Raw genomic sequence first — 14,274 nt, 5'->3', positions numbered from 1 at the left:
ATCCACAGCAGATGAAAAACTACCTGTTCGTCTAGGAATAAAACATGTTGGATGACTGATGCTGACAGGAAAGAGCTTCATGAATATGATCAATGGATGGATGAGCCTCTAATGACTGCTTCAAAGTAACATCCAAATTTTCTCTATGAATGTATTCAGTTGTGTTTATATCCTCCCTGCCAGCCCAGGTAATCTGATGTAAAAGCTTCTTCTGCTGACGGTGAATGAGTACAGAAAGACGAAAAGCTACAGCGCAGTCTTACCTGTTGAAAACTTTCTCTCAGGTGGCTCTGGTCTTCGGGGTGGCAGAACTCCAGAATATCTTTCCCCAGCAGGTCCTGAAGGACAAGACAACAGTCAGCTGTTAGGAGCTTATTCCTGCTTTATCAATTATACCACATTCATTCGGAGTGTATGCATTTCTTTTCCTGGCAGATATTATAGATGTAATTATATTTGAATAAAGTGACTAAAAAGAAAAAATATCAACAACAATATAACAGTTATATTAGAGTGAGATGACCTTCAACAAACAGGATGTGTTTTTGTATCCTAATATAACAAACAGATGACTCAGTTGTATTTCTTAAGTCAGTCAGTGGAAGCAGTCAATAAAAGTCTGTACGGGCTAGCAAGTAGTTGTGAAATGAACGTAAATTCTCTGTGTTCTCCTTCTTCCTGTTTGTACTTTTGTAAAACTATTCTCGAGTGTTGTGCTGGGTCACTCATCAATCATCCAGCCATTTATTTTCTTAACCGCTCATCTTCTTCGGTGACATGGCAGGGCTGGAGAATATCCCTGATGTCACTAGGTGAGAAACAGGGTACGTTTTCCAGTCCATCCACAAGGCAAACAAAGACAGCTGCATACGCTTAGATTCATACATAGGCAATCCCCCTAATTTAAAATAATCAATGAACTCAACAAGGATGCCTTTGGACTGTGGGAGGACTGTGAATGAAAGTTAAAATCTAATGGTCACTGTTGGTGACTTACTTATGGAATGCCAGGACTGCCATAATGAATTAATTAAATACACCATTAAATAATTAATTAAGTGTGGCAATAATTAATTAAAATGGGAAATAATTAATTAATTTTTTAACACATTTAATTAATTAATTAATTATTGCCACATTTCATAAATTATTTAATGGTGTATTTAATTAATTCATTTTGGCACAGTTGACTCCTTCAGGTCTCACCATAAATTAATTTTATCTGTCAGCCTCACCCATCAAACTCAGGGGGCGGGGTTAACGCTGATCGAGTCAAAACCATTGCTTTGGCCTGGTGGCCATTGTTTTTAGGACACAACAACAACAACCGGCATGTGGAAGCTAACAGAACTGAACTTTGAAAAACCCTGTTTGTGTGTCACCAAATACGTTTTAATATTTTTTTAGCCGAGCATGTAGCGGTTTAATCTTCATGTATCTGGTCGGTTTGTCAAGATACAGCCTCTTTGCAAAAGTGCTTCGATGATTTCGGAGATGTCTGCCCAGTCTCACGGCAAAGCGTGGGATAGACCCGCTCGCCTCGCAAGCAATCGAGCTGTTATTACCACCGACAAAGCGCAGGCCTGGTACACAGCTGTAATAACCCCCGCTGACACTGACTTCTTTTACTGAGGTTATATTTATCGGGGTTTTATTTCCTGATGTTCGTATGTGTCCTACGTGTTTCAGTATAATTCTGAATTATAACTAACATTAAAAACATGTTTAAGGAGGAGAGAGAGCAAATAAATCTGTTTAACATCTGATCTTTGGGTTTTTGTTCAGTAATCAGCGTGACCTGTGTATAAACGCATAAAAGAGATAACGTTGGTGTTTCCGTCATGTAGTAACTGCTGGCTTTAACTGTACAAAGGTTGTTCGACACTATGAAACACATACAGACTTCATGATGTTCGGCTAATATTTTTATTGCGAATATTAATCATGAGGGTAAACGGCCCTGTACACCACGGAGCGAGGTCAGCATGTCCACGATATCCTCAGCTCCATGAGTTAACACAGAGTTTCCCAGCTGACTAATCTAACGGTCATCTACGAATATGTCACGGCTCATATCAGTATGATTTGACAGAAAATCATCCGTATTACTGCCAACTATTCCAGAGACGTGAAAATCTACAGCATAAAGAACACAAACATATAGCAGTCTAACAACACTGTAGCAGAGATGAACCGTCAGTTTGTCCAGATCAAAGTGGAATGAAAGTGATTGGTTGAACAGGTGTGATCTGTGTTATCTGCATTTTCATCAGCGTAAGAGACTCAGCAGCAGATTAGAATAACAGTTACACATTTAATAAATCACCAAATGAATCCAAGAAACGAGCAAACCTGTTGGGACAGTTTGAGTTTGTGTTCCCTCAGCTGCAGACTCGCTGCTGTTTAAACGTTTGAGAGGAAGATTAGATATAAAGCAAACATCAAACATAGACTCAGTCTGCGTTCACATTTGATATGAGGCCAGCACGTATAGTGGCTGTGTCCTGTTTTAAGATCATACATGTAAAATTGTTGTCTGAGCTGCATGGGCAGTGTTAACCCCGCCCACTTAGTTTGATGTGTGAGGCTGACAGATAAAATTATTTCAAGGAGCGAGATGAAGGGGACAAAAGTGCCAAAATGAATTAAATAAATAAATCATTAAATAATTAATTAAATGTGTCAATAATTATTTAAATGTGTCAAGAATTAAATAATTACATGTGTCAGAAATATTTATGTAATTAATTATTTCCAATTTTAATTAATTATTTAATGGTGTATTTAATTAATTCATTATGGCAGTCCTGGCGTTCCATACTTACTATGCATTATTTTGCACTGCATAAAACACATTAACAACATGATAACTGTCGTCTTTTTCATGACATTCATAGCACAAAGTCTGACCTGAGGCTGATAACCAATGACACTGATGCAGCGTGGATCCACAAAAGTGATGACACCATCAGAGTTGTGACGTGACAGGAACTCTGTGGGAACTGACAGGCCATTCATATCCATTGAGACTGGAGAGCTGGTCACCTGAGGAAGCCCCACACACACACACATTTAACGCCATTTAGGTGTATGAAGAAGAGATTCAGGAAGGTTAATTATTACAATTATTACAACCTTCTATTTGGTGATCCGACTGCCAAAAGTGGTAAAGAGAAAAACTGTAAGCAATTTGTAGTGCTTCAGTGAAAACACAGAACAAAATATGTATGATTCAATATCAACCACAATTTTGAAAAAACACATTGCATAAAAGTCACAAATTGATTTACATGTCACTAAGTGAAATAAGTATTTGATCCAATATAACACAGCCAGGATTCTGGCCCCCAAAGATTACAATAAATCAACATTGTACAACAATAAACCAATTACAGATACTCCTGATATCAAATTATTATGAGTATACATCAAACTTGATCACAGATTTCTTTTACTCTGCACCACCATGGGCAAGACCAAAGAGCCGTCAAAGGACGTCAGGGACAATACTGTAGACCTGCATAGCACTGTGAGCACGCCTGAGCACGTCTGATCTCGGAGGCTAAGCAGGGTCGGGCCTGGTTAGCATTTGGATAGAAACCGCCTGGGAATTTCAGGTGCTGTAAACTTGGGGGTGGCTTAGGGGAAAATCCCTGGCTGCTCCAGTCTGCATGCCAAATATCCTCGGGCAAAATATTAACCCAAAGTTGCTCTCCGTATGAATGCTCGATAGGAAAAAGCGGATAGAAAGTGCTTGTTTGAATGGGTGAGAAGGTGGCAACTTATTCGTAGATGGAAAAAAATATCAAACCAACATCAATCGCCTTCAGTCTAGAGCTCCATGCAAAATCATGGCGCATGAGGTGAGGATGATTATAAAAGCAGGTGGGACCACATTCATTAAGAACACTAAGATTAAGACATTAAGACACTAAGACATTAAGAGCCTTCAACTTTCAGACCGCTGTGGAACCAGCGTCCAGTTTAGACTGGAGGCAGACACCCTGTACTTTTAAGATTAGAATTTAAACTTTCCCTTTTGATAAAGCCTACAGCTAGGGTTGGATCAGGTGACCCTGAATCCCCATGTTGCTGGTGTCTTCCATGATGCACTGACAAACAAGCTGTGACAGATGGCTGCCCCTCCCCGAGTCTGCTTCTGCCAGAGGCTTCTTCTTGTTTTCCTTCCCAACATTACCAAGTGTTGTTCATAGGGGGTCATTTGAATGTTGGGGTTTTCTATGTGTCATGGTAAGGTCTTAAAACATAAACTGTCTTGAGGCAACTGTTGTGATTTCGTGCTATGCAAATAAAATTGGATTGAATCGTAATGTTGCAGTGTCTGCAAATTCCCCAGTCTCAAGAAGGCACATGAACAGGCCTGTCTTGAGTTTGCCAGTGAACATCTACATGAGTCAGAGAAGGCTTCGGAGAAAGGGCTGTGGTCAGATGAAAGAAAAATCTAGCTCTAACTCGACCTGCCATGTTTGGAGGACAAGAAATGCTGAGTATGATTCAAAGAACACCATCGCCACAGCCAAACTCGGAGGTGGGAAACATGATGCTTTGGGGTTGTTTTTCTGCTAGAGGTCTTCATTGGATTAAGGGGCCAATGAACGGGGACATGTACCCTAAAACGCTGGACGAGAAACTCCTTCCCTCAGCCAGAACACTGAAGATGAGTCGTGCGTGGTCTTCCAGCATGATAATGACCCAAAACATACTGCCAATGCAACATAGGAATGACTAAAGAAGAACCATAATGTCAAGCAGTGGGCTACCCAGTTTCCAGACCTCACTATAGAAAATCTGTGGCGCTGAAGTTTTGAGCTTCCGTTTGGCAGCCAAGAAATCTAAGTGACTTCAAGAGTTCCTGTTAAGAGGAGTCCAAATCAATCCTAAAATGTGTGGCGTGGTGCGGTTTGTGGCTCAGCTGGTTGGGTTCAGGGTGTGGTGTCAGGGAAGGCTGTTTGGCAGCCAGTCATCATGAGCCAATCATGCCTCCTGTATTTTAGGAGGACAGCAGAACCTGGAAGGGAGGTGAACTTGAGGAGCAGAAGCAGACAGCGAGAGCGAATGAAACAAGATTGCAGTGAGTGGCTGGAAAGCTGCTCCATGATGAGTACTGGTATCCAAGCAACCTTAAATAAAGTGTCACATTGGTCAGAGCTCAAGTGCAATGGGCCGTATGTCCACAAACATCTTACTGCTGGGCTTGCCAACAAAGCTTTCTCCACCAAGTACTTCGTCATGCTTCGTTTGGGGATCAAATACTTCACACGGTGAGATGCAAATCAATTTATAAATTCTATGTAATGTGTTTATTCTGACTGATATTCTGTCTCTCTTCATAGCTATTGTTTGATACTAGGGATGTGCTTAATTGTTACTACTGTCACTAGTCGGTACCAAATCTACTATATGTTTAATCTAATTGTTTTACATTTAATTGATGCCCAGTGTAGGGAAAGATTGCAGATAAGAAATGGCTCTCCCTTAGCGACAGGGTGAGGAGTTCAATCATTCAGGAGTCGTTGCTCCTCCACATTGAAAGGAGCCAGTTAAGGCAGGTGCCTCCTGGGTAAGGTGTTCAGACCAGGGAGGTCCTATTGGGAGGAGACCCTGGAGTAGACCCGGGACTCAGTGGAGAGAATATAGCTATCGCATGCCTGGGAACGCCTCGACAATACAATATAATATTAAATACAATGTAAACATCTCCCATAAATGAGGATGCTAGGGCAATTCAATGGGAATTTAAAATAACCCCTAAAAAAACGAATCTGTTATCCACTGTACATTCATTTTAAGTTATTTGTCTAATCAACATTGTTTGCCTCGTTGAATACGAAAGACAATTATATATTTCATGGCGCTGGAAATACCTCCTCTCGCTCACTGCTCTCCTCTGTTTGCTTCTTGTTTTTGTGCCTGCAGGAGTACATCTATCCCAGTTCACTTTACATTGGATCACTCTTCCCACTGCTGAGTTACAAATACTAAAGCTATGCTAACACACACCTGTGATAAAGCTCTCGGCACACATCTTGCAGTTATTCATTCAACAGAACATTGGAGAATTTTATGCATGCTACACATTTACATAGTCTGCCACTTTCTGAACACTTTACAACAATATCACTTATAGTTGCAGAATAATCAAGGAGGGAAGAGTCCTATTCATCTTACAATAACTCGCTCAAATTAAGTGAGCTTTTCAGAACAAACTATTCTTTCAAAAATTTCTAACGGCAGACTCTACGGCTAGCTGCGTGATTTTATACACCTGTGGACCTGAAAACACTGGTATTCAAAGACTGAGATGTTCTGTCTATATGGAATACATAAAAACACACAAACACAGCCATTCCTTCCATTTTATCAAAGTGTTTAAATTGTTTGTGTCACCACACACACCTGCAGCCTTCCAATAGCCACGAGGCAGTACTTTCCAGTCTGACCCGCCTCTGTGTCTTCTTCTGGTATAGTCATACCTGAGCACAAGAGAAAGAGAAAGAGCAAGGTGTGAAACATAAAGTGTGCTTTTTGTCAAGTACAGACAGATCCTTCTGTGTGAAGTGTTTACTCAGGAGAAGAGATTTTTCAGTGAAACAGATTAGCTCTGAAGGCTTAGAAGTGGTGACATTAAGCCCTTTCTGCCAACAGTCATCATGGGAAATGTCAACTCTCTGCCAACTGAAAGTGATGTGCTGCAGATATTGGTTGAGACTTAGTATACTGTGAGTGCAGTCTCATATGTTTTACTGAAACATGGTTGAATCATCGCCCGACTCCAATGTGGATCTAACTGGTTTCACCCTTATACTGTATGGTAATGCCAAAGATTGTCTGCAACTAAACTCCCAGTCAGGAAACGGACACCTGATGCTGCTGAAGCTCTGAGGGCGCCTGCTCTGAACGTGCTAGTGGAAACAGATAGATTGACATGAACTTCTGTAGACACACAATCATACCCACAAAGACTGTATGCTGTTTCCACAACAACAAACTAGTGACATGAAGGCAATTTTCAACCAGAAAAGGGTAACGTTTAGAGATGGATGGGGACTCTGTGCCATCTCTGGCTTCAACAAAAAGAAAAGAGCCATTTAAGGAGCTGATGGACGCAACCAGTTCTTCAACGGATTTGACTATATGGTCACACCCAGTCCCACTGCTTCTCCTCCTCCTTGCATTTCTAATATGGATCAGGTACTTCCCCTCTCACACCTGTGCCTCTTTTACGTCACAGAGGCATGGGTGAGACTGGAGCTAGGAAGCCTTTGCTCTGGGAAGGCTGATGGCCCAGAGGGTGTGTTCAAAGCTGCTTGAGGACTGTGCTTCCCCCCCCTAACTGTGTCTACTTCTCAACAGGATCTTCAATCTGAGTCGACACTGTGGACGCATCCTGTATTCTGCCAGTACCAGTGTCCACTTGAACCGAACGACTACAGATCAGTGGCCCTTACATGGCACATCATGAAATCCTTCCTGATCTGGGGGCATTTGGAGCTGATGTGAGAGTTATGTTCTTTGATTTTAGTGCTTTTAATACCATCCAACTAAATATGCTCAAAAACAAGCACACAGACACGGGACTGTATTCCTCTGTTTCCTGGATTACAGATTAGCTGACAGGAAAGCCATAGTTTGTCAGGTTGGCCAACTGTGTTTCACCCACTAAAACCTTTGGTTTTTAATCCTCATACAAAGAGCAGAGGAGCTACGTCAGACAAAATTCAAGCAGTGAGAAGTAATCTACTGGCTGACATCCAGTCCATCATTAACCATGAACCCCAAAATGCCCAGACTGGATCAAGGAAGCCCTTTCAGCTTTTCTAATGCATGCACTTTGTGATAGCCAGTTATGGACATTCGCTATAATATCCTGGATCAGCCAGCGCTACCATTGTTCACTACTATTTTGCTGTGTCAGTACATTTTAAATATTCTCTGATGCTTTGACCCCAATCATAACTAACCAATCATAAAATGACCTTTAAAACATTGTTTTCCATTTCTGCAAACGCCACATGTTTGGATGGGCTGAGATGTTTCGACTGAAATCTGAAAGTGAAGCCTTTCATGTCACGTCATAATTCCAGTTAATAACAGAAGTTCGACCACAAAAAGGCAAAAATAAAGAAGTTAAATCAATTCCTCTTTCATTTTTGCCAGAAGTTTTGGCTTCTATTTGACATCAGCTTAAAACTGACTTCAGTAACCTCCACATTTACTTTCTGACAGATGCATATGACAGTTTTGCTCTTGTTTACTTGGACGCAGACAGTGAGCAGTATGTTCTCAAAGGAAGCAGTATACAGTAAACCTGCCTATTAACTATATGCTTAAATATGCAAGACTGTATGTAACACTAATAATGCAGCATATAAATGCCATTCCATTCACTGATGAATGAACTTTGTACTGTGGGATGAAGCCAAAATACCTTTGACTAAATGACAGCAGGAAATACAAATGCACAGACAGACAAAAATCCAAGTTCCAAATAAGACGATGACTTCATCGTCATCTGTGGCTACATTTCTCAATGTTCAGCCAACACCAAATGCACCCTCATTAAAGTGGAACTGTGCGTGTCTGGATTTTTCATAGCGTGTCTCTCTGTTATCCATCTGAAATTTATAAGCGTCTGTATGTTGCTTGATACCCGATGTATTGTGTCCAGAACATTCCAAAGGAGTATTTTTAGCTCAAGGAAGTGAGACCATATGTCCCTGATTGCAAAACACATGTGGAATTATTCCAGTGTGGCCTAAAAACCCCGGGAGGAATTTTGTTGTTTTTATTTGGTGTTGCTCAGTCTCATTGCTCTACTTTGTCACGTCATCAATTTAGACACCTGGTTTCAGACCACGGCAGCATACCACGCACGTGCGTGTTACATTGTAAATACGGGCTTTTCCCCTCATGATAACATACGGTAACACAGCTGTAAGAAATCTGATTTATGAACAAATTTCATATAAATCATACACGGAGTTCGACCAACATTTGGGAGAAGCAGATTTGTTTTTAGCTGGATTTATTTTTTTAAACTCCTATATAAACTTTTGTGTCTTTGTCAATCTTCCTTTGCCTCTTAAAAATTACCACTGGCTTACAAAACTTCAAATAAGTGGTAAAAAAAAGGCAGCTCTCAGATAAAATAGCTGGGCGACAGTTATTTTATCTGTAAGAGGCATTTGCTTAAAACTGGGGGTCCAAAGAAAGTGGTTCATCTTCAGTTTGAAAAACGTTTGCCAACACTTTACCCAACCGTTTATATAAAAGATGGACACAGCCACGTCAGCCTTCAGGTGAACACTTTGACTTCTGCCGTCTTGGTATTTTGAAACTAGTTGCAAGGAACGAGCAGTGGTTCTCTTTTAATCCTCACTCGGCATCGGACCCAAACCTTCTGGCATCACCAGTGGTAGTTCCTCCACGGTAGGTCCGTAAATGCCATGTACATGTAAAGACCAGTCATCTGAAAGACGTGCACCTCAAAGGTTTTCTGTTTTCAGACTTTATACTTTTACATTTTGTGTGTGTGTCATGTTGAGGAGAAGGCCCTTCTGTTTTTGTTTCCCCGCTGCTATTAAAGCTTAGCAATATTAGCTACGACTATCACTGGATCCTCTCAGGGGAACACTGAGTTTAAAGACAGGTTAACAACATCACTCGCCCAGCTGCAGTTAGCAATCTTCAAAGAGATGGTTAACACTCCTCCTTCATCTTTGGCAGTTTTCAGAGAGCCGGGGTTACATGGTGGGCACTTCAGACAAAGATCCATCCGAAAACATAATGTACAAAATTAACTTCATGATGTCTTCAATAAGGCTTGAAATTAGTGAAGACCATCAACTTATAACAGCAGTGTTTACACGTTTACAGTCAGGACACCAAAGACAGTTTTCAAATTCACACTTTGACACAGTCTGATTTCATTTGAAACCAGATGACTTGCCCCTTGCTGTCTGTTAGAATGAAGGTTTCGACATGAAGCACTTCATGTTATAAAGGACAATCCACACTATGGGGCCCTGCTCTCAAAAACTGACACAGAAGTAACACTGTGTGTTTTGGATTTAAGAAAGAAGTGCTTAAAAGTAGAGTTTTTAAAACATGTCTAGTGCCATCTTGTGCCAGTACAGCGCGTGACATCATTGGCTGGTTGATTGGCTGGTTGTGGGCAACCAACCAAGGTGCAATCTCCTCAACAATCGAACCAAAGCGGTCAAGTGTCTTTTGATGTTACGGACATGCTTGAAAAAAAGGCCAGAAATGAAAGAACATATGATTGCCTTTATGGGGAAGATCTCTGAGGCAGGGCATGCTGAACCAGCCCCACCACCCACTGGTGAACAACAGTGCTGGTATTTTCCAATCTTTGGAGTTTATTACCTGCGTAAACCAGGCCAAGTACAAGTAGTGCTCAACTCCAGCGCATGATGCTGTCTCCCTTAATAACATCCTGTTGAGTGGAACCAACTTAAATACACTTTGGCACTTTTAAACTGACAGTTTTACCTTTTTTGTCTTCCGACAGGAGAAGCCTTTGACCTGTGGGGGTATTTTTTCCACAGTCAAGCACAGCAGCACAAACCGCATATTTGATCTTTCGGGATTTGCGACCCCAATAGCAGTACAGCACCAGGCGATATTCAGGGAGCTGTGCACTGAGCATTGCGAATGGGCCCCAACACCAACTAAAAACGTGACACAGTGAAAGAAAAAAAACCCTCAAAAGATTATGTGTATGTCCTCAGAACAAAGTTAAGAAATGTTCTCATTTACACCGAGGAGAACATAAAACAAAACTCATATATTCCCTCAGATGCGGTCCACATATGCTCCAGTGCAATTAATACATAAATAAGGCTCAAACATGGATCTGGTGATGGATCTGCAGCTTCACTGCATATTCAGTGTGGTAGATGAGATGCAGCTGTTTGTTCATCCACCACCTGCCACTGGGCAAGTGCTATCTAACAGAAATGGTTATGGACCGAGTTGGTAATGAGGGTCATTTACTTTAATCAGCCGTGTATATCTGACATTTTTGACTGTGCTTAATGGTTTCACTAACTGGTTTTACTTTGCGGTTTACTGGCCTTACTTTTTGACTGTCTTTTACAGCTGTTGCCTGTTGTGGTATCACCGTCGCTCTTAATTTTTGCCATACAGAATTATGCAGTTGAAAATATCTGGAACTTTAAGGTCTTGAACAGGTAAACAGTGGAAGGATGGGACTGCTTCTGTTTGTAAAACACCATCAGTAGTAAGAGCTGACTGAAGCTGTAAAGTTTCTGTTTCAGTGTAAGCAAATGTTACTACTTCTGATCAACAATGTCTTTTGAGCCTTGGTATGTGTTTGCAGGGTTTCGTAATAAGTAACGCTATTGCTCATCTCACTCTGCGGCCACATACAGCATACCCAAGCCTTTGTGGACATGATGCTGATCCTCATGTTTTCATGTGTTTCAACTTAATCTGAAGTGGCTCTAACTCTGTGCCAACCACAGGATTGGCTCAGTCCTACTCTCACTGTCGTTGGACTTTTGTGTTGTCTGTCAGAACACAGACAGAATGATTTGTACTGACTTTATATTGGGCATCGCTCATTTCTATCAAAGAAAATCTATTTTGCAATAATTAAGTTTAACATTTTGTCCCCCAGTCCAGCTGAGCTGTATAGCACATCTTCCTGAGTATGTATCATTATGGCTGGCTGTGACTCACCCAGGTAGAGCAGCTCATTTGCTAATTAAAAGGTCACTTGTTCATTCACCAACAGATGGAAGTACCAGCCCTGTTTGCAGTCTGCATGCCAAAGTATTCCTGGGCAAGATACTGAACCCTGAGTGGCTCCTGATGTGTTCATCAGAGTGTGAATGGGTGAATAACATGTTGTATAAAGCGCTTTGAGGGCTAAGGTAAAGTAGAAAAGCACTGCATAAGAACCTTTTACAGTGGGAGTGAGAAAAGGAGGCTAAGACACGCAAGCTTGTTCTTATTGTAAACACCCAACTGTCCGCTGGGAAACCCATCAGCCAAAAGACACAGTACAACACCACTCCAGCTGTCAAAGACTTGAGAAGATGTAATGTTTCCTTTGGACTGTGTTTGAACATGAACTTGACAGGAAAAAAAGTCTTTTGTCATAAGACACCAAGAAACTGTTTGAACTCTGTAGATGCAGAGATACAGCTAGACTGAAGTCTCAGCAGAGGCCACCACCACGTCTCACTTACAGGAACTCTCAGTTGAAGTATGATATGTATGAGTGTGCTCTTGTTTACCTGCAGGGGGCCAGGCTTTGATGTAGCCAGTGCAATGCACCACAGAGTACTGAGCCTCTCCTTCTTTTGAGGGCCCGAGGCCATTCCTGACAAAGAAGGGAAAAACCAAAACAAGCATGTTAGCAACACAGACAGCGCTACATTGCGGTTTCATTTTTCCGTTGAAAGAAACAAGTTTTACACTTAAAAATGAATACAACATAATGATGAAATGAGAAGAGAATTTCTGATATAACTTTTTAGTTCCTTAAACATGTACCCACAACTCTGAGTATCAGGTTGCTTTGGTGGAAATATGATTACACTGTTGCATTTAAATCTTTAGTACAAGAAGAACTCGAAGGCTCTGACTCTGTTAAAATAAAAGCTCCTTTTTAGGAAAATATTTACTGTATAAAGGTTTAGTTGGTAACAGCTACAAAGCTTAGTGTTTATATTCCATTTAACCCCAGAAAAGTCAGGAGTTACGCCTGGATCACAACCATGGCTGCCATTAAAGCCTTAAACATACCTGTATCGCTTTCTCATGTTAGCCAGGCGGTTTAAGGAGATGTGATCCAGAGGAGCACTGCCACATCTACACACAAACACACAACACAGACAACAGTATTACAGAACTGCAACAGAACAAAGTGTGCACATCTTGAACTACAGATGCCAAAATGAGACAGTTACAGAGTACTCACTACTCAGAGCTGTCAAATAATTCATCCATTGAAACATTTGTTGATCGTTGACTATTTAAAATTTTAAGCATTTGTTTAAACTCAGAGAAACAAGCTGCTTCAAACGTAGCTCATTGTGGAGCTGATTCCCTGCGTAAGTACTTTTTTCTCCAACTGAGTGCAAACCCTTGGCGCCAGATTTTGTGAACGCATGTTGTAAGATCACATATTGGAAGACAAAAGTCTTTTCAAGAGTCATCAGTCAAAATTCTGAAGTATTTATATTTCAATACTAAATCAATCTTCAAACCAAGGAAAACTCAATTAATTTAATTTAGTGTTGGAAACTAATTTGCTGAACAGTATCAAAGGATTGTTGGAGCTGCCTGCTGAGGTGTGGAACCAACAGAATACATCACAGTGTCATCGGCATAAAAATGGAAATTGATACTTGTTGATGGCCCAGAACTGATCCCTGGGGAACACCTGTAACCACACCAAGGAAGGTACTGCCTTCAGCCTTCACACACTGAGGTATGTTGGATATTTTTCAAACCACTCAACCACCTGTTCTGTCAGTCCAACACTCATATGTTTTTGCTTTGATAGCGCATGAGCATCAAAAGCCTTCCCAAAGAATTATTCTGTCACAAGACAAAGCCCATGCAGGCCCACGCCTAAAATTTGCACAATCACACATTAGCACCACAATAAAGAAGAAGAAGGAAAACAAAACGAAACAGTGCACGGTAAATGGACTGATTCTTATATAGGGAGTTTTTACTGTCCCTCAAAGCCCTGCATACCAGCGTCCCCAACCTTTTTTTGCGCCACAGACCGGTTTATGCCCGACAATATTTTCACGGACCGGTACCGGTCCGAGGCCCGGGGGTTGGGGACCGCTGCTGTATACAATATGCCTTCAGTCCAGTGGTTTTTATGCTCGCCACGTCGCTTGCGTCTCAAGATGATTTTCACATCACATTCTGTGTCACGAGACGATCTTTGTGGTGCATCGGCCGGTCGTGCACATCTTAAATTTCATAACTTGGTGCTTTGTGCCGCGGCCGATGCAGCTGGGTTGAAGACACGAGCGTACCATCATGCCAGTTTTTTTACCGCCACTTTAATAGTAATCCTACACAGAAGCTACACTGACGCACAAAAAGAGATGTTGCAAACTTGATTTTGTGAAAAGACCCACTTGGCTTTCAGCTTTAACTTCTTCGTACGGCACGATATCGTCTGATTGGCGACACCTATCGTCTAGGAGCGGCTTTATACAGTGCAGCTAATATAGTGCA

General features: G+C 41.4%; 1 protein-coding gene across 4 annotated transcripts in view; it reads right to left on the bottom strand.

The window, feature by feature from the left end:
* The window catches only part of arnt2 (aryl-hydrocarbon receptor nuclear translocator 2), a 62,197-nt gene that overhangs the window by 20,790 nt on the left and 27,133 nt on the right, over nt 1–14,274 (bottom strand). For all 4 annotated transcript variants that reach the window (XM_040002135.1, XM_040002136.1, XM_040002137.1 and 1 more), the window contains 5 exons: nt 12,817–12,882; nt 12,306–12,391; nt 6,418–6,494; nt 2,911–3,045; nt 264–338 (listed from right to left, as the gene is read on the bottom strand). In XM_040002135.1, the coding sequence (XP_039858069.1) occupies nt 264–338; nt 2,911–3,045; nt 6,418–6,494; nt 12,306–12,391; nt 12,817–12,882 (439 nt within the window). The remainder of the gene's footprint in view (nt 1–263; nt 339–2,910; nt 3,046–6,417; nt 6,495–12,305; nt 12,392–12,816; nt 12,883–14,274) is intronic.

The sequence above is a fragment of the Simochromis diagramma genome, unplaced genomic scaffold (genome assembly GCF_900408965.1).
Source record: "Simochromis diagramma unplaced genomic scaffold, fSimDia1.1 OVJJ01000430.1, whole genome shotgun sequence".
NCBI classification, from domain to species: domain Eukaryota; kingdom Metazoa; phylum Chordata; class Actinopteri; order Cichliformes; family Cichlidae; genus Simochromis; species Simochromis diagramma.
The sequence above is the reverse complement of the archived record's forward strand: the minus strand, read 5'-3'. Positions and strand labels throughout refer to the sequence as shown.